The 18,396-nt window shown below is 45.6% G+C and overlaps 2 protein-coding genes across 4 annotated transcripts in view; one reads left to right on the forward strand and one right to left on the reverse strand.

Moving 5' to 3' along the window:
* The window catches only part of LOC309325722 (uncharacterized protein), a 107,055-nt gene extending 101,635 nt beyond the window's left edge, over positions 1 to 5,420 (forward strand). For all 3 annotated transcript variants that reach the window (XR_014149906.1, XM_081834022.1, XM_081834023.1), the window contains one exon: positions 4,890 to 5,420. Coding sequence is in view for 2 of the 3 variants with exons in the window: in XM_081834022.1 (XP_081690148.1) it covers positions 4,890 to 4,966 (77 nt within the window). In the remaining variant the exon portion in view is untranslated. The remainder of the gene's footprint in view (positions 1 to 4,889) is intronic.
* Positions 5,421 to 10,023: 4,603 nt separating this feature from the next.
* ABHD5 (abhydrolase domain containing 5, lysophosphatidic acid acyltransferase) overlaps positions 10,024 to 18,396 on the reverse strand; it is a 29,338-nt gene continuing 20,965 nt past the window's right edge. The window contains exons 4-7 of the mRNA XM_081833803.1: positions 15,562 to 15,716; positions 14,594 to 14,705; positions 13,109 to 13,295; positions 10,024 to 11,377 (exon numbers count right to left, since the gene is read on the reverse strand). Coding sequence (XP_081689929.1) covers positions 11,288 to 11,377; positions 13,109 to 13,295; positions 14,594 to 14,705; positions 15,562 to 15,716 — 544 coding nt within the window. The 3' untranslated portion in view covers positions 10,024 to 11,287. The remainder of the gene's footprint in view (positions 11,378 to 13,108; positions 13,296 to 14,593; positions 14,706 to 15,561; positions 15,717 to 18,396) is intronic.

Consider the following 18,396-nt stretch of genomic DNA (forward strand, 5'->3'; position numbering starts at 1 on the left):
TAGGTCATTGTGGAAATTATGGCTCTAGAGATTCGCAGCCGTTCTTCCTGCAACGTGCCTAATAAGGAACACGGGCCATTAAGGATTGGAACAAATTGCCTAAATGAGAAAGACAAAAAAGAAATTCTGCAGTTGATCGTTTGTTATTAATAAATCATTACGCTCCTCTACTCTCTCACTCTTTCGGTGAGATTGATTTTAAAAAGCTTTGCAAACAAGACAGGGTAGGGAGCTTCAGAGGACAGCATGCGGCAGCTCCTATCAAAGGGTGTGGCGCCCACCCGCCATTTTGGATCTTCTTTAGCTGAGCCTCCCTCCATGGCTGCGACAACCCATTTGTTTTTATGCGTTTCTAATACTTCTCCCTGTTCTAAAGAGCCAAGAAGCTCTCAACGCGGCTTACAAACCATTCTTACGATGAAACCACACTCTAGTCCGTACCCTTCAAGGCTCGCTGCTTTTTTCCAGAGATAGTCCCGGAATTACAAAAGCCACCCTAGCTTCTGATTTGATCCCGGAATGTCCCTAGTTCCCCCGCCACTGAGCTTGGGGAGGACATGGTCCTGAATGGGGTAACTGTGACCCTGAAGGACCAGGTGCACAGCCTCCAGCTACATCTGTTTTGCAGTTGGAGGGAACATGGCTGAAATAGCCTCTTTCTCCTGGAGATTATCATCAGCTGCCTGCCTACATATTTAAGATTTCGCTTTCAGTGCAAAAGCAGAAATAAATAAATGGTAGGAACCCGGATTGAATGCAAGGAGTCGGCAAGCAGTGGGGGCCGAGACTACTGAGCGATGCCAGCAAGAATAAATAAATGACATCTTGCTCTAAGCAAAAACTGCTGACGTGGCTTGATCTTTTCACAAAAGCCCAAGGCAAACTCGACAGTAATAATGGCAGCCTTTTTATAAAGTGTCCTTCTCATGGAGTCATTGGATGGTGATTATTTGTGATAATAGCAAATATGGGTAGTGGTTTTTGTTGTTGTTGTTGTTGCTTTTCAATAAGACTGTCTGCAAACAAAGGGATCACTTCCTCCTCCTTGGCTCTGGTAGAAAAGAGAAAGAAAGCAAGTAGAATTATGACAGGCTGGAGAGGCTTAGCGAGAGATGGTCCCCCCACCTGCTGGCCTTGCCTGGGAATGGCAGCCTTGACCCAACAAAGCCACATAATGCATTGTTTTAGAATGTGTTATGTACTGAAGTTCTCACCCTGGGCCAGCAGGGGGATACTGTACTGTAGATACTTTTCACTCAGGTCCATGTTAGTTATTTTAGGTGGGAAACCCTGGGGTGTTGTTGCTACAATGTTGACAGCCGGCTGCCTATAAAAGCAGGCCGGCTGAGCTGTTTGCTGTTCAGTTCTGTCCAGCTTACAAATAAAGAGCTGCTCTGGAGAAATCGCTGTGTCGTCTGCTATGTTCGCCCACAACTTAACAGAATGAATCGAGCACTAGGCGAAATTGCAGCAATGTGATCCTGAAATGAGTATGGCCGGTGTGCATGCGTGTTGTGGCTCCAGATCAATAAGCAGCACTTATTAGATTCTAAAAGGTCTTTAAAAATAACTTTCATGTTTAAGACAATAAATTACTGGAAAAAAACTCTCTCTATATATATATGGGATATGCAGCCACCTCTGTGAGTCAACATTTTTATTCACCCAACCCCAACGGCAATATAAATATTTATGGGGGTGTGGGAAATAAAAGTCTAACAAGCTGAAGTAGCAGGGGCTATAAAGGGACCTACTGAGTTGCCTTGCCGAGCCTTTTGTTTGTGCACAGAAAGTGTGCGTTTTTAAAAGTCGTGGGACAGATTCAGAACTGAAAGGCCGCAATGTTGCAGGTGCCAACATGGCTAAGCCTCCTGTTTACGCTTGGGCTTCAGAGTCATTGTGGAGTGCAGCGTATGCTTTAAGCCCTGGACTGAGGAACAAATAGAAAACCAATTGGCTTTGTATGCTGCCTGTCAAAGGTTTTTTGTTTTTAATGCTACTATAGGGCAGGGCTGGCACCAGGGGTCAGCATGGATGGGCATCTGCCAAGGACCCGCAAGCCAGCAGATGCCCCCCCCCAACAATAGCCATTTGGACCATCTCCTCTTCTTCACCATGGCAACCTGCCTGCTTGTTCAGGCCTGGCATAGGTCTAGTCAGTGTTGGCGGTGAGGAAAAGCAGCGCTTGGCCTGGCAAGAAGGAGGCGGTAGCAAGGAGGAGATGCTAAAGGCAGCAAGGGGGCAGACTTGCTCAGGGAGAGAGAGCCCTCAAAAGGTGCCTTGCTCGAAGGCTCTCCAAAGCCTGCTAGGCAGGGCCGGTCCACCCATGAGGTGGGCTGAAGAAGCTGCCTCAGGTGGCAGAATCGTGCGAGGTATTGGCCTTAGGCATTGGCTCCTATCAACTACCCGGTATGGAGACCGGGAAGGGGTTATCCTGAAGCCGTGTGAGTCCTGCTGAAGTACGCCAACTAGGATCCCACGGGTGTCACCGCTCAGGGGCGTGCCGGCGGCCCTTACCTCCCTAGGTTTCGGACAAGGCAACGCCCCCCGGAGTCCTCTACCGGACTACCCTTTCCATTGGGGGAAGGTGATGACGCTTCCTTCCCCCCCCATTCATTTGCATAACAATTAACCCCTGCCAATGCCTAACTGCCAATACCGTGAAAGTTGTGACGTTTGCTACGAGGTAGGCAAAAAAACCAAAAGGCTAGAAGTGCGCCAAATTGGAAAAAATCCTACCAGGCCCCTTGCGGCGACCAACCGAAGTCCATAGCAAGGTCATAGCTAGCTAAGCTTAAAGGGTGGGTGGGATGGGAAAACCGCTCGGCTGGCAAGGTGAAAGAGGGCGGTCCCCGGGCGTGCCTGGCCTTAAATAGGCTAGGCCCCGCCTCCCTGTTCTCGCGGGGGCAAAGCGCCAGCCCCCGCGAGCAAGGGGGGGGGAGGGATTAGCCCGCAACCCCCTCTCCTCCCAGGTCGGAAATGGCTTTGCCCAACATGGGGCTAGAACCCACGACCCTTGAGATTAAGAGTGATATGCTGCACTGACTGAGCCAGCTCCCTATATGCTAATCATTTATAAGCAGAACTGTTTGATACTTTGGATTTGCGTAGTGCTTCAGAATCTCTACTCTGTGCTGGGCTTGACACAACTGATGTGGCTGACAAATTAGCACGAGAATGTGACTTATGAATCCATTCCAAGCTCAATGGTTAAGTGTAAAAGAATGAAATAAATGCACATTCCCTTTGAATCACTTTTGAGATGAATTTGGCCAGAGATGGTCCCCCATTAAATGTAAAGGGACCCCTGACCATTAGGTCCAGTCGCGGACGACTCTGGGGTTGCGGCGCTCATCTCGCTTTACTGGCCGAGGGAGCCGGCGTACAGCTTCCAGGTCATGTGGCCAGCATGACTAAGCCGCTTCTGGCGAACCAGAGCAGCGCATGGAAACGCCGTTTACCTTCCCGCCGGAGCGGTACCTATTTATCTACTTGCACTTTGACGTGCTTTTGAACTGCTAGGTTGGCAGGAGCTGGGACTGAGCAACGGGAGCTCACCCCGTTGCGGGGATTTGAACCGCCAACCTTCTGATCGGCAAGTCTTAGGCTTTGTGTAGCTCTGTTGGTTAGACCATGGTGCTGATAACACCAAGGTTGCAGGTTCGATCCCTGTATGGACCAGCTGCATATTCCTGCATATAATTACACACACACACACATTTACACATAAACATATAAAATTACACACACACAGTGTTTGTGTGTGTGTCATTTGTGTGTGTGTGTGTGTGTGTGTGTAATTTTATGTTGTGAACCACCCTGAGATCCAAAGATGAGGGGTGGTATACAAATTTAATTAATAATAATAATAATATCTCCTAATATTCATATGGAAAATGGACAAGTAGCAACCAATTTACTTATTTAATTGAGTACTAGGAAACTGAGTCTTACAAGAGAGATTCAAACCACCACCACCCTTTATTTTGGAACTCAAGTATCAGTTCAGTTTGAGTCTTCCTAATCTGCGGTTCCCAAAACAATATGCAAACCCCAAATCACAGCTACATTTTGAAAACTGCTCTTCTCCAAATGTTCCGATGCAGTTCTCCAACAAAAACAAGGTGCACAAAACATATAACAGGGGAAACCTGCATAACTGCCTATATTACAGAAAATAACATTGAAATGCCTTACATTCGGAAAAAGTGCTTGCCAAAGATCAGGCAAAGCTGCACATACCAATGTACATTAGAAATGCACACTAGAATGCTGGTGAGGTCATAAGGATATTATTATTATTATTATTATTATTAAAGCCAATTCATGCAAAATAGAGGAGAGGAAGTATCTCCGGTTTTGGAACTGACAGTCCCCTGCTCCCTCATCAAGATCATTGAAACCCTACCCAATACTGTTTGGCAAGTAATCCATAAAGTTAGAAAAAGTAAAAATTTATTTATTTATTTTTGGAGTGCGGAGAGCCAAGTTGTTCACTCAGTGCTCATACTGTACTCTGCAGCACACAGAATTAGCAGTGAAACGCTCATCAGAGGACAGCTAATACATTTTGAAGGAAATTAATCAATCAACAATATGTTCAGTTCCATTTATTAATGCCAAACATTCCTATGGCACTTTGTTTTGAAAAGTATTCGAAATGCAGCTGGAATCTGCAAGCAGAACTGCAGAAATGCAAAACATTTGTGTGTGTTTTGCCTCTTAAGAACAAAACCCCAAACCATCGCTGTGTCTCTGAAGTGATTATCTCCATGCCTTCCTTTTTTCTTCAGCGGTAACTACTCTGGCAAGACATGTAGGTTTCTCCGATTCACCCACAAGTGGCAGGAAAAAAACCATTAACTTTCCCTGTCATTTCTTGTTCACAGCTTTAGCCGGAAAAAGTGGAGAGGAGAGATGCTCTGAGGAGGGGAAAGAGGAGATTAGTGTTCACACATCTCTTTGAAACATGGTGAGTCTCCTGTGACTTTAGAGGAAGGAAGCTGGTTTACACTGAATGTTGCTGGTGGCAGCAGCAGGGGGAGTCTTTCCTGTGACAGGCCATAGCTTTTTAATCTGATGCACACACAGCATGCCACAGCTGGCTTGCAACATCCAGCTAAACCTATAAATCTGTGGAAATAAAACCTCTCTCATTCGTATATGGATAGATAGATAGATAGATAGATAGATAGATAGATAGATATTAGTGATGTATGGAAGTGAGTGGAAATGAGAAGTGAAAGCTGGACCATAAAGAAGGCTGATCGCCAAAGAACTGATGCTTTTGAATTATGGTGCTGGAGGAGACTCTTGAGAGTCCCATGGACTGCAAGAAGATCAAACCTCTCCATTCTTAAGGAAATCAGCCCTGAGTGCTCACTGGAAGGACAGATCCTAAAGCTGAGGCTCCAATACTTTGGCCACCTCATGAGAAGAGAAGACTCCCTAGAAAAGACCCTGATGTTGGGAAAGATGGAGGGCACAAGCAGAAGGGGACCACAGAGGACGAGATGGTTGGATAGTGTTCTCGAAGCTACCAGCATGAGTTTGACCAAGCTGCAGGAGGCAGTGGAAGACAGGAGTGCCTGGCGTGCTCTGGTCCATGGGGTCACGAAGAGTCGGACACGACTAAATGATTAAACAACAACAACAAATATATATATATATATATATATATATATATATATATATATATATATATATATATAAAATCACTCTCTTTTCTCATCAATTCAATCCTTCTGTTCCTCATTTTTTTTGGGGGGGGGATTCCTATTTATTTTGTTGTTGTTCATATATTTATTTAATCTCATCCTATAATAAAGAGTTAACACATACAAAAACCCATACAAAAACAGAACATACTCGTGGCAAAGATGCATTCATCCAGCTGGGAATGCCTGGCGGAACAGTAATTATCTCCACTTGCTTCTGGGCAGTGCAGATATGATGTTAACATTTGGGACCCATTGCTGTAACATAGCAACTATTGTGAAAAGGGCCTGATTTGGCGCAGTGACCGTAAGGAGGCCGACATGGTACTGCAAAGCTTTGCTTGCCTCATAACGCTACTATAGCCTATAAGCAATTCTTCCTTTCCACTCATTTTCTCCAGATACAAAAAATAAGTGTGGCTAGGTCAAAATGGCCTTGGGAGATGAACAGAAGTGGAGGATCAGTGTCAGGGAACCGCCATCAGCTCAGAGGCGAGAGGTGGAAGGGCAGTTGTGTTATAGGGAACCTCCGAAAATCTTGCAAAGCAATTCCTCCTCTGGCGAGGAGGGAAACCCCACCTTCAGTGGAGAGGAAGTCGTGGGAGCTGGGGATGCTAGGGAGAGCCTCAACACTGAGCCTGAGCAAACCGGAGGGGAGGGAAGTACCCTTTGCCAGCGCCCATTCTGTGCAGTAGGTTTAGGCGAAGGGAAGGGAGGAGAAGGTTGGGGGTCACGCAACTGTTATGCTGGAGGAGGCATAAGGACTGCCCACTCCCAGATTCTGCTAGCGAGTGAGCCAGACATGAACTTGCGACACTCTTCACTGTAAATAAAGGTAAAGGGACCCCTGACCATTAGGTCCAGTTGCGGACGACTCTGGGGTTGCGGCGCTCATCTCACTTTATTGGCCGAGGGAGCCAGCGTACAGCTTCCAGGTCAAGTGGCCAGCATGACTAAGCCACTTCTGGCGAACCAGAGCAGCGCACAGAAATGCCATTTACCTTCCCGCCGGAGCGGTACCTATTTATCTACTTGCACTGTGTGCTTTCGAACTGCTAGGTGGGCAGGAGCTGGGACCGAGCAACGGGAGCTCACCCCGTCACGGAGATTCGAACCGCCGACCTTCTGATCAGCAAGCCCTAGGCTCAGTGGTTTAGACCACAGCGCCACCCGCATCTCTGTAAATAGTTTGCACTAATAATAAAGCCTGGAAAAGACAGGTCGGAGTCTTGCCTGTTTGCTCTATAGCAACCACACCAGTACCTGACAATCAGTTTCCAAAGGAAGGGCTAAGCATGGCTCCAGCTACCCTGCTACTGAGGAGATTTCACCCCTCCCATATCCAAGAATCTCCTGAGGTCTCTGCTGACTCTACAGAGAGGAGGAGCAATGTACTGCTCTCTACTTAATTAGTCAAGTGAGTTAGTCTCTGTGTGTGAGAGAGAGTCAGTCAGTGTGTCGGAGAGAGAGTGCAAGAGATCGTGTTTATAGATAAGATTGCTGCTAAGAGCAGCTGCAGGCACTCAGAGTATAGCATTGATTTATGCTCAGAATATTTAGCTCTGTATATAGTTTGTATCATAGCTGTAGTTATAGAATAAAAGGAGGATACTTTACAGAGCTGCTCTCCAAGTGGTTTATACTCTGCAAGACTCTGCAAAACGCTGCTGCGCAACGACTGTATTATTGAGACAGTGAATCCGGTGCTCTCAGCTCCAAGCTGTGAGTCCACAGCACTGTGACCTGTTCCTGTGGGAAAGGAGGTCTCTGGCAGTGCTACCCAGCTCGCCTAGCCCAGTCGGGGCTGTAGTGCATGAGTCCAGTTGGTACACTGGCTCAAGGGCGATGCTGACAGCTACACCCTTGCTATCATCCCTGAAAGAGGCTACTACGGACGGTGGGTGTGGAATTCACTGCCGATTGTCATGACGACTATAAAATGCAGCCCATAAGCAGATAGCAATCCTAATTTTGTTTGCTTACGGCATTTCTATCCCACCTTTCCTCCACAGAACTCAAAGTGACGTACATGGCTTTTCCTCAGGGATTCTTCAGCCAGATCTCACTGGAATTCAGTTCCAGCACCTCTCAGGTGGGCACCATTGCTGTTATAAGAGAACATGGTGAGTTCTGGCACCTCTTATTCTAGAAAAAAAATAGCACTGGCTCTCCTCATCTTCTTTACAGTGGTACCTCGGGTTACATACGCTTCAGGTTACAGACTCCGCTAACCCAGAAATAGTGCTTCAGGTTAAGAACTTTGCTTCAGGATGAGAACAGAAATCGTGCTCTGGCTGCACAGTGGCAGCAGGAGGCCCCATTAGCTAAAGTGGTGCTTCAGGTTAAGAAGAGTTTCAGGTTAAGTTTGGACCGCCGGAATGAATTAAGTACTTAACCTTGAGGTACCACTGTACTGTTATCCTCACAACCTCATTGTGAGATGGGCCAGTCAGTCTCACCTAAGAGCCAAGTGCTGGGATTGTCTGTAGTGGCTCTCCGTCTGTGGAATGGTCTCCCCGGGGAGGTTTGGCTGGGGCCTCCATTATACATTTTTAGGCGCCAGGCAATACAGTGGTGCCTCGCAAGACAAAAAGAATCCGTTCCGCGTGTCTCTTCGTCTAGCGGTTTTTTTGTCTTGCGAAGCAAGCCCATTGACGGCTTAGCGCTATTACCGGCTTTTAGCGGCTTATCGGATAAGCAGATAAGCGGTTTAGCAGCTTAGAAAAAGGGGGGGGGGGAGGAAAAAAAAACCGCAGGAACTCGCAAGACATTTTCATCTTGCGAAGCAAGCCCATAGGAAATTCGTTTTGCGAAGCACCACCAAAACGGAAAACCCTTTCGTTTAGCGGGTTTTCCATCTTGCGAGGCATTCGCCTTGCGGGGCACCACTGTACATTTTTAGGCGCCAGGCAATAACGTTCTCTTCCACCAGGCCTTGGGCTGATTTGACATCCGATGCCCTTTTAAATGTGTTGCCAGGGGGCAACAGTTTGTTGCTGTTCTTGATTTTATTACCTATTTTGTGGGTTTTATATTGCCATTTTATGTTGTGAACTGCCCTGAGCTCTACGGATGGAGGGTGGTATGCCAAAAAATAATTTGAACCCTGGTTCCCTCGATCCCAGTCCCACAAAGAACAGACAATCTGCCTTGTTTAAAACAGTAATTCCCATGGACACAATGGCTTCTACTACAGCGCTAGGATATTGTACCTGCTGTTTAGCTATTGCTAAAGGGGACAGAGGTGTCCATAGTGCATGTTGTTCGTTTTTTTGCAAGAGAAGGGTAATTTTTTTTCGGGGGGACCCAACAAACCTCTTCCTCCTAGCCAAACAAGGAAGCCTCTGCTGAGTCAAACAGCCTTCCATCAGTGGAGAAACACAACTAGATATAGTGGTACCTCGGGTTACAGACGCTTCAGGTTACATACACTTCAGGTTACAGATTCCACTAACCCAGAAATAGTACCTCAGGTTAAGAACTTTGCTTCAGGATGAGAACAAAATCGTGCTCCGGCAGCACGGCGGCAGCAGGAGGCCTCATTAGCTAAAGTGGTACCTCAGGTTAAGAGCAGTTTCAGGTTAAGAATGGACCTCTGGAACGAATTAAGTTCTTAATCAGAGGTACCACTGTATAACCTGTCATGTGGAGTGTCAGACATTATGCCTGTATAACATAATAAATGATATTTGTTCAAAAGCACGCTGCCTATTTTTGGCTTAGCCAGCATTTAGGGAAGCAGCTGGAAATGTACAACTGCTGATCACCACAGAGTCCTCAGAGTTCTCCGTTAACTACGCAACTCCTTAACTTGAGAAATGCACTTAAAATAAAAGCAAGGTTCTGCGTTACTGATTTAAGTCAACTGGACTGTTCAATGGTGAGAATACTCAGCATCAATTTCACACTGTGATCAAGGAGTTGCGGTGACTGAGTTTATCATAGCAACAGGGAAGTCCCGTATTATCAGACCATAAGATGCACCTAATTTTTGGAGGAGGAAAACAAGAAAAAAATTATTCTGAATCCCAGAAGCCAGAACAGCTTCCAGAGGGATTGCTGTCCAGAGGGATTGCTCCTAGAGGGATTGCTGTGCAGTGAAAGCAGCGATCCCTTTTGCTGTTCTGGCTTCTGGGATAGCTGTGCAGCCTGCATTCGCTCCATAAGACGCACACACACACATTTCCCCTTACTTTTTAGGAGGGAAAAAGTGTGTCTTATAGACCGAAAAACAAGGTCCATTACTCTAACACAACCCAAGATTATATCTTTAAGGGATAGCAAAATAACTGATTTTCAAGCATCATTTCAGACTGGTTCAAAAACTTTATGTAAGAAAGATTGAAGATTCAGTAGTTATTCCAACATTCAAAAGCTAACCAATAAGTTATTGTGCAGACAGTTTGGTTTACAAGCATTCCATTGCTGTAAAGTTGACCAAAACCCCCCAGCTTATCTTATTATTAACCAAGTACCTAAAAACATACAGTTCTGTAAAGAACCAGAGCCTAAATAAGCTCTTATTAAAAACACTGCATAAAATCAAGTATTTTAATAAAAACATTTTGAGGTAAGATTAGGTTTCTTGATTCATCTGTCTTATTTAATCTAAAACACCTTCTTCTTACAGGATACCTGGGTTTTTGACTGTTAGGCATTTTCCAGTCAGACTGGCTCAAAATTCCAATAGTTTATAAGAAAAAGCATATTCACACTTTGAGACCACTTTATCCAAGGACTAATTAAACATGGAATTCTATCCCAACTTGTACAAACATGAGAATCAGTTCCGAAGTAGATCTTGCAATAATCTTATCACCAAATGAACAGGTTGTGTGAAGGCAATTAGTCTTCAGATCCACTGGATTCTACATTGTCTCTTTAAAAGCATAAGCATTAGCAATATTAGCATCCCACAAACTGCAGCTCCCCTAGGAAACCAAAGACCCAAGAACAACAGTTACTGCAGCGAACAAAGGTTCCAATATAACTACTTGAGTCTTTCCCTAACTTTTCCTACGTTTGTTCTTTTCCTGGGTGTTCATCGTTGTTAATTATTTTGGCAAAGTCCACTTCATAAGGTACAATAAAATGTGAAGATATCCTATGCAAATCCTTCCTATCACAATGAAAAACTGAGAAGCTACAATGTATGGGTTCTGAATGCTGAAGTAGGCAAACTGCAATTTTGCTACGTATATTATTATTAAGAATGTTGAAACGCTCGCTGTATGTGTAGAACACCATTTTAAAAGCTCTACATTCTTAAAAAAAAAAATTAAAATCCAGTTTTAAAATATGTTTAGCATATGTATATAGAGAGACAAACACCTTATCTAAATATATAAGGAACAGCATCCAACTAAAATGTACAATGTTTTCTCTCCCCATCCCAGCAAAAGGCACTGCATGGTTTAAATTGTGCAAACGTTTTGAAAGGTGTGGTGCGTGGTGCAAGCAAAATCTGTGTTTGCTTGCTAAACCTCTGTATTCCTTATCTTTTATAATATACTGCAAAGTATTGCTTTTAATTGCAATTGTGTCTGGCTTTTGCAAAGAAGAGAATGCTGTCAGTCCACAGAATTGCAGATCTCTTTTATTTTCTGGTTGAAGTCTTCAGGTTGATCAGCATACACATAATGACCAGCACCAAGGATAGCCTATGGAAGAGGAGAAGGGGAGGGGGAATCAATTTAAGGTACTTGCAAGAAAAAGAGCTTTTCCTAGCCAACGAAGTGATTAAATTTAAGGTGATGTCAACTAAGTCATACACTCGTACCTTGGATCCCGAACACCCCGGAACTCAGATGTTTCGGCTCCCAAACGCCACAAACCCGGAAGTGAGTGTTCCGGTTTGCGAACATTCTTTGGAACCCAAACATCCAACGGGGCTTCTGCGGCTTCCGATTGGCTGCAGGAACTTTCTGCAGCCAATCAGAAGCTGCACTTTGGTTTCCAAACGTTTTGGAAGTCGAACGGACTTTCGGAACGGATTCCGTTCGACTTCTGAGGTACGACTGTACTCAGAACAGATCCACTGAAGTAAATTGATTTAAGCTACTTACGTCTATCAGTGACTTTACTCTTAGAACGGCTTCGTTGGCGATCGCCTACGAAAATATATCCTCTCCCAAAATCCACATTTTTACAACAGCATGGGCAAAAACTCAGGTCAAGGGTTTCTGCTTTTACTTGCAGCCCCACTGTAAAAGATCCAAATATTATCCAGTTCACGCTTGCTTTGACACAGGTGGCTCTGTAGAGCCATAACTTTTTAAGGTTCTGAGGAAAGCAAGCCACTATCATCCCCCTTTTCCAGTTTGGGATACCAGCACACTGCTGAAAATTTGCACCAGCGTAATGATAAGGAACCAAGTCACTGTTCACGCACGTAATTTTAATTTCAACTTGAATTCTGTCTCCAGCTGATAAAGTCAACAAAACCAAACAGGATGTAGGAGGAATTTGTGACAGGAATACTAAAACGCAAAATGCTTAATTCCTTCCTTCCACCCCAATTTTCTCTTTTCTCTCAACTTGACTCAACATTTTCTTTAGATTGTAGTGCAGCAGGCAAAGGCTCTATTCTCTCTATTTTTGTGCAAAACTCAGTACACAGGAGACACTTTTAAATAAACAAACTTCATTTAAATAAATTTTAGAAACAAGATGATGGTATTCTTGTTTATGATCTCCCTGCCCCCACCCCCCACAATCACAAGTGCTTAAACTAGTTTGCCCCAAACAGCAACTGAAGCTGTAAGAGTAATTTGACGTAGGCAAAAATCACTTTTAAAAAGGAAATGCAAAAGTTGTGTTACTCTTCAGGGGTGTTTCTTACACGTACTATGCAAAAAAATAGATTGGGGGCGGGGATAAATTAGTTTTAGATTTATTGGGTTTTTCCTATGGCAATCATTGCTGAAGATGGATAGAATAATATTCTTGAGGCAGCATTCACATTTTTGATGTTTGCCGCTGGCTGTGGCAAGGTGTATCTGTGTAAGTGTAGTAGCCTAACTTGCAGAAATGGCTCTTCCCAAACCCGAAAGATTTGCAAGTGTTAAAGGGTCAAGGGCAGAAATGCTCTTCACCCTTATCTGTTCAGCAAGAGGAGTTTAGCCGGCATTACTGTAACCACGGATTCTCTGCAGCAGGGGAAACGAAGTTCTGAATCAATCTAAAGGACACATATTACATTTTGCATTTATGCATGAAAGGTAGGGAAGTCTTACAGTAATGCTGGCAAAGCGTTGTAAAGGGAAATTTCATTTTTCATTTTGGGTTTTAATTTTACGCTGCGATCTTACAATCCTACAGCTGTCACTGAAAGACGAGAGGAGCAGGTAAATTCCTAATGGCAAACACGGCGTCTAGAATGCCCCACTTACTATCGTTTTCACATATGAATTTGGTCGCAGAGACTGGATGGTGGTCCCCGAATTGCCATCTATGCACGATCGTGCTCCATAAATCACAGTGATAGGAATGTCTTGGTGCATGTGGGCAATCCGCTGCAGCATCGGTCTTTTCGCCCATCCATAGGGAACCGTCATGTTTTTGAAAGCTGTTTCACCGCTTAAAAGATATCAAAGAAAAACGAAGCTGAATTTTCGGGCACAGAGTATCTGGCCTATATCAATCTGCAACTCCCTAACACCACAGTTCTTGTTATTTTTAAAAAAGCCTTCTCTGAGTTTTGTCATACATGAAGTATATTTAAAGTGAGAATACACATCAAGGTTTGAAGCTTCCCATTAGCACAAACATCCATACAAAAACGCATTTCCAGAAATTACAAACGAAGCAGCAGCTGTTTAATGCTTTAATAAGCACAGCAATAATGCAGGAGCCTTGCAAGTATAGCACAGCAAAAAAAAAAGACATATTGATGCTTAGGTGGTAGTACCCCCATCTCTCTCTCTCTCTCTCTCTCTCCCCAAGGATAAGTTACAGGTAGGTAGCCGTGTTGGTCTGCCATACAGTGGTACCTCGGGTTAAGTACTTAATTTGTTCCGGAGGCCTGTTCTTAACCTGAAACTGTTCTTAACCTGAAGCACCACTTTAGCTAATGGGGCCTCCCGCTGCTGCCGCGCCACCGGAGCACGATTTCTGTTCTCATCCTGAAGCAAAGTTCTTAACCCAAGGTACAATTTATGGGTTAGCGGAGTCTGTAACCTGAAGCGTATGTAACCTGAAGCGTATGTAACCCGAGGTACCACTGTAGTCAAAATGTGTATCTGAAGAAGTGTACATGCACACGAAAGCTCATACCAATAACAAATTTAGTTGGTCTCTAAGGTGCTACTGGAAGGAATTTTTTTATTTCCATGGATAAGAAGCAGCTTCCTCGGGATGGAGTGCTTAAAATCGTAAAACCATGGAAAGTGTACAGCAAATGTTCAATCAAAATGGCGCCAGAGGGCTGGCAAAGCAACCTCAAGACCTCTTATCCCAAAAGTTTGCTGAGCTGAACAGCCCCCAGATGATTAAAGTGAATTTTGTAACCCATCAGCTGGATTAATTAATGGCAAAAAAGCAATTTAGTCTACAGTTTACTAAATATCACAACAGAACGCCCCATTTATTATATTAAGCCATGTAGAAGAAAAAGTTGTACTTTGGTCCCACTTAACTTTCCCTGCCATCTTTAAACAGGAAATTCTAACCTTTCCAGGAAGTAGACTTTGCCTGCCTGCTAGGGCAAGAGATTTTTGCACGTGTAGGGAAGCCCGTAGAATGCCTCTTATGCATCCTGGCTGGGCAAGGATATCACGGTCAAGGTTATTCTAGCTGGCAACCTACGCTACGTCACTTGTGCTGCCCCATGTGCTGCTACTGCTGTGAGCATCTAGGACTTGCTAACATACGCTTACCTTGGTGACTGCACATTGCAGTGGTAGATATATTCAGTGACCGTGTCATCATCAAACATGGACGAGTACTTTCTCTTGAAGTCGGGCCTAATGCGCTGTACAAGGCTCAATCCTGTCGTGAATCAAGGCGAAAAAGAATTAGAACCTGGCAGGTGGGTGCAGGGTGGTGCTTTAAAAATGATCGGCAACGGTGCTTCGCAGCTGTGGATCATCAAGAATGAAGATCTCCATCTCTCTCTCTATCCGGAGTGATCTGTCCCCCCCCCCCCCCGCAGCAGCTAGAAGACAAATGGTGGGCTGCCGGCCTCCAGTATGTGCCCCCGTCACCGATTACCCGCAGCCTTCAACACCAATGAGAATGCAGCTCGCAACAGTTTTGTCATCTTAAGGAGAATTAAACATGGCTGTTCCTGATCCCCATCTCTGCTTTACTCTGGTGAGAGAGGCACAGGCTAGAGCAATTAGGCAGAGTGGTAGTATCTGCACACACTGAGCATCACTGCAGATGGCAGTCTCCTCCTCATATAATGGAATAAATACATCGTTACAGCATGTGAGTTAGCTGGAAAGCAGAAGCAGTTAGGGAAGGAGTGCTTATGCTCAGCTTAGGCCAATGCACCAGCTACAACTGTTCTTGGAGTGGGACAGTCAGGCTTCAGCTGTCCATTCTCTGAACTGCCATCTGGACTGCTGCGATGCACTGTTATGTGGGGCTGCCCTTGGAGACTGCCCAAAAGCTGCAGCTAGTGCAGAATGTGACCGCTTGGATGGTGAGTGGGGCAGCCCACTGGGATCATGTGTCCTAAAAACACTGCATTGCCTACCACACTAGACTGCTGGTGTGTGGCAGATGGGGACTGAAAGCCGCCCTAAAGTCTAAGCTATTACATTTTCAGAACTGATGGCAGATGGTAATCCCTTTGTTAAGGAGGCAATGGCACCAGCACAAACCATTAGCTAGCACTCACCAAAGGGTCCTGCTATTCTGAGACCAGCCAGTGGATTAAATGGGCTCAAAACTGCTCCAAGTGCTTTGATCCAGATTGGAATGGGCCTCTCGTGTTCGGCACTGGAAGGCCTCTCTGGGAAACCCCACGGCTCCACTAATATGAGATGTTTTGCTCTGCAGGTATAAAAATTAGGACGTTTTGTCAATAGGAACACATATATTATAGTACACGTGGTATTTTAGAGCCAGCATCACCAAGTGTATTTTTACCCCACCTTAGCTTTCGGATGAAATAATTTTAGGTTGCTCCTGCTCTTAACACAGAACAAAGCTCTGCCACCTGCTACTGCCTCAACTCCTTTTAAGTATTACCCTCCCCTCCCTATAGAATAAATGCCCCAATTTCAAGAAACAAAAGGAGATTATGGGCGGTCAAAATTTAAAGGACATTTACTGCGCAGCCGCTAGTAGTATTATGCAACCCAGAGTATTTCCTACAGTCTGTGCAAATCTGTGCTATAACCTGTGATTAGAGATAGCTAGCTATGTGACACATAATCATATACGTGCAAGGGATTTTCTTGGAAGTACATGTGTGTAAGATGGCAGCCTTGCTTAAGTACTAAGATGTCACATCAGAATAGTCTATACACTAGCCAATCACTAGGTATATGTCATTAGAAGATCTCAATACAGCCAAGTACTAAACAGATCTCCATATAAGCACTCTCTTACCACTTGCATACTCTAGAACAGTGTTTCCCAACCGGTGTTCCGCGGCACACTAGTGTGCCGCGAGACGTTGCCTGGTGTGCCGTGGGAGGGAGGCGGGCGAGAGCGCAAGGCTTGGGGCGGCAGCTGGCAGCGCGGAGCACGGGGCGCCCTTCGGAGGGCTCCGCGTGCTTCGGGCAACAGGCTGCCGCCCCAAGCCTTGCGCGCCCGGCGGGAGCTCCGCGCGGGGCAGACATCTGCAGCTTAGGGAGCCCTGCAGGACTTCCCCGCAGGGCTCTCCAAGCTGCGGATAGCAGCCTGCTGCCCCGCACGAGGGGCGCTCTTAAGCAGAGCGCCCCTCGCGCGGGGCAGACATCTGCAGCTTGGGGAGCCCTGCAGGACTTCCCCACAGGGCTCTCCAAGCTGCGGATAGCAGCCTGCTGCCCCCCACGAGGGGTGCTCTTAAGCAGAGCGCTCCTTGGGCGGGGCAGACATCTGCAGCTTGGGGAGCCCTGCCGGACTTCCCCGCAGGGCTCTCCGAGCTGCAGATAGCAGCCTGCTGCCCTGCACGAGGGGCGCTCTTAAGCAGAGCGCCCCTCGCGCGGGGCAGACATTCACAGCTTGGAGAGCCCTGCAGGACTTCCCCGCAGGGCTCTCCAAGCTGCGGATAGCAGCCTGCTGCCCCGGACCTGTCCTGAAGGCTTGCAGCGGGAGGAGGGCTTTCCTCCCCACCGCCAACATTCAGAATGCTGTTCTGAATGTTGGCGGTGGGGAGGAAAAACCCTCCTCCCACCGCAAGCCCCGGGAAGAGAGGAGAAGCTGTGCGCCTTCTCTTCTGTTCCCGGACCTCCCACCGCAAGCCTTCAGGACAGGTCCCAGAACAGAGGGGAAGGCGCGCAGCTTCTCCTCTCTTCCCGGGGCTTGCGGTGGGAGGAGGGTTTTTCCTCCCCACCGCCAACATTCAGAACAGCATTCTGAATGTTGGCGGTGGGGAGGAAAGCCCTCCTCCCGCCGCAGGCCTTCAGGACAGGTCCGGGAACAGAGGGGAAGGTGCGCAGCTTCTCCTCTGTTCCCAGGGCTTGCGGTGGGAGGAGGGTTCCCCGCTGTCCCGGAGATTTCCCTATGGGCTTTCGTCTTGCGAAGCAAGCCCATAGGGAAATTCGTCTTGCGAAGCCGCTAAAAAATCGGAAAACCCTTTCGTCTTGCGGGTTTTTCGTTTAGCGAGGCATTCGTCTTGCGGGGCACCACTGTACTTTATATATAGTCAATATAGGCACAGAGTTAATTTTTTAAACATTTTCTAATGGTGGTGTGCCTCGAGATTTTTTTCATGAAACAAGTGTGCCTTTGCCCAAAAAAGGTTGGGAAACACTGCTCTAGAATAACATTTGTAATTGTCCAGCCATATATGATCTGGAATTGGCTAAAGGTGATAAAACTGCATGAAGAGCTAAGATATATATTCACTAAGAGACAAGCAAGGCTCAATTTTTCTTCAGAGTGAAAAGGGGTGCATCTCCAATTAGCTGTTTTTACCGCATGATACAAAACTGATATTTGTGCAAGGAAAAGTCACCATCTTCATAGTGATATGTTAGTCTTTTATGTTCCATTAGTGTTTGCTTCCTCTGCCAATTAGAATTAGAAAAGCAACAAGCATTTGCATGATTGTCCACTAAAGCATTCTTGCCTGCCTGCCTTTCCAGCTTTTTTCTTTTTAAAAAAAATAAAGATGAGCAACAGCATTCATCTAGACAGTTTAGTAATTTTGCATTAAATTTGTGGAGCTTACATCCAAGAAAAAAGGCTAGGATTGGGCTGCAAATTGGTTTGCAAATAGAAGTACGCTTTAAAAAAAAAAAAAAATTGTGGATCACCTGTAACTATTCTTGGCATGTTTGATTCCAGCACTATACCATTACTGGTAAGAAACTCTTTTTCCTGAATACTATTACAGCCACCTGGTATGAAAGGTACTCATAGCTGATAAGCCTGAACATCACATTTTTATCACGGATGCACAACTATCAAATCATACTTCATGCATCTGTATTTCATTTCTTAAAAGCCTGCCAGAAATATATCCCAACTAGTTTCCAGATAGTTACATTGGGAATTGCCTGTTTAAGATTTGCATTCTGTA

This window comes from Podarcis erhardii, assembly GCF_964252035.2.
Source record: "Podarcis erhardii genome assembly, chromosome: 12".
In the NCBI taxonomy this organism is placed as follows: Eukaryota; Metazoa; Chordata; class Lepidosauria; order Squamata; family Lacertidae; genus Podarcis; species Podarcis erhardii.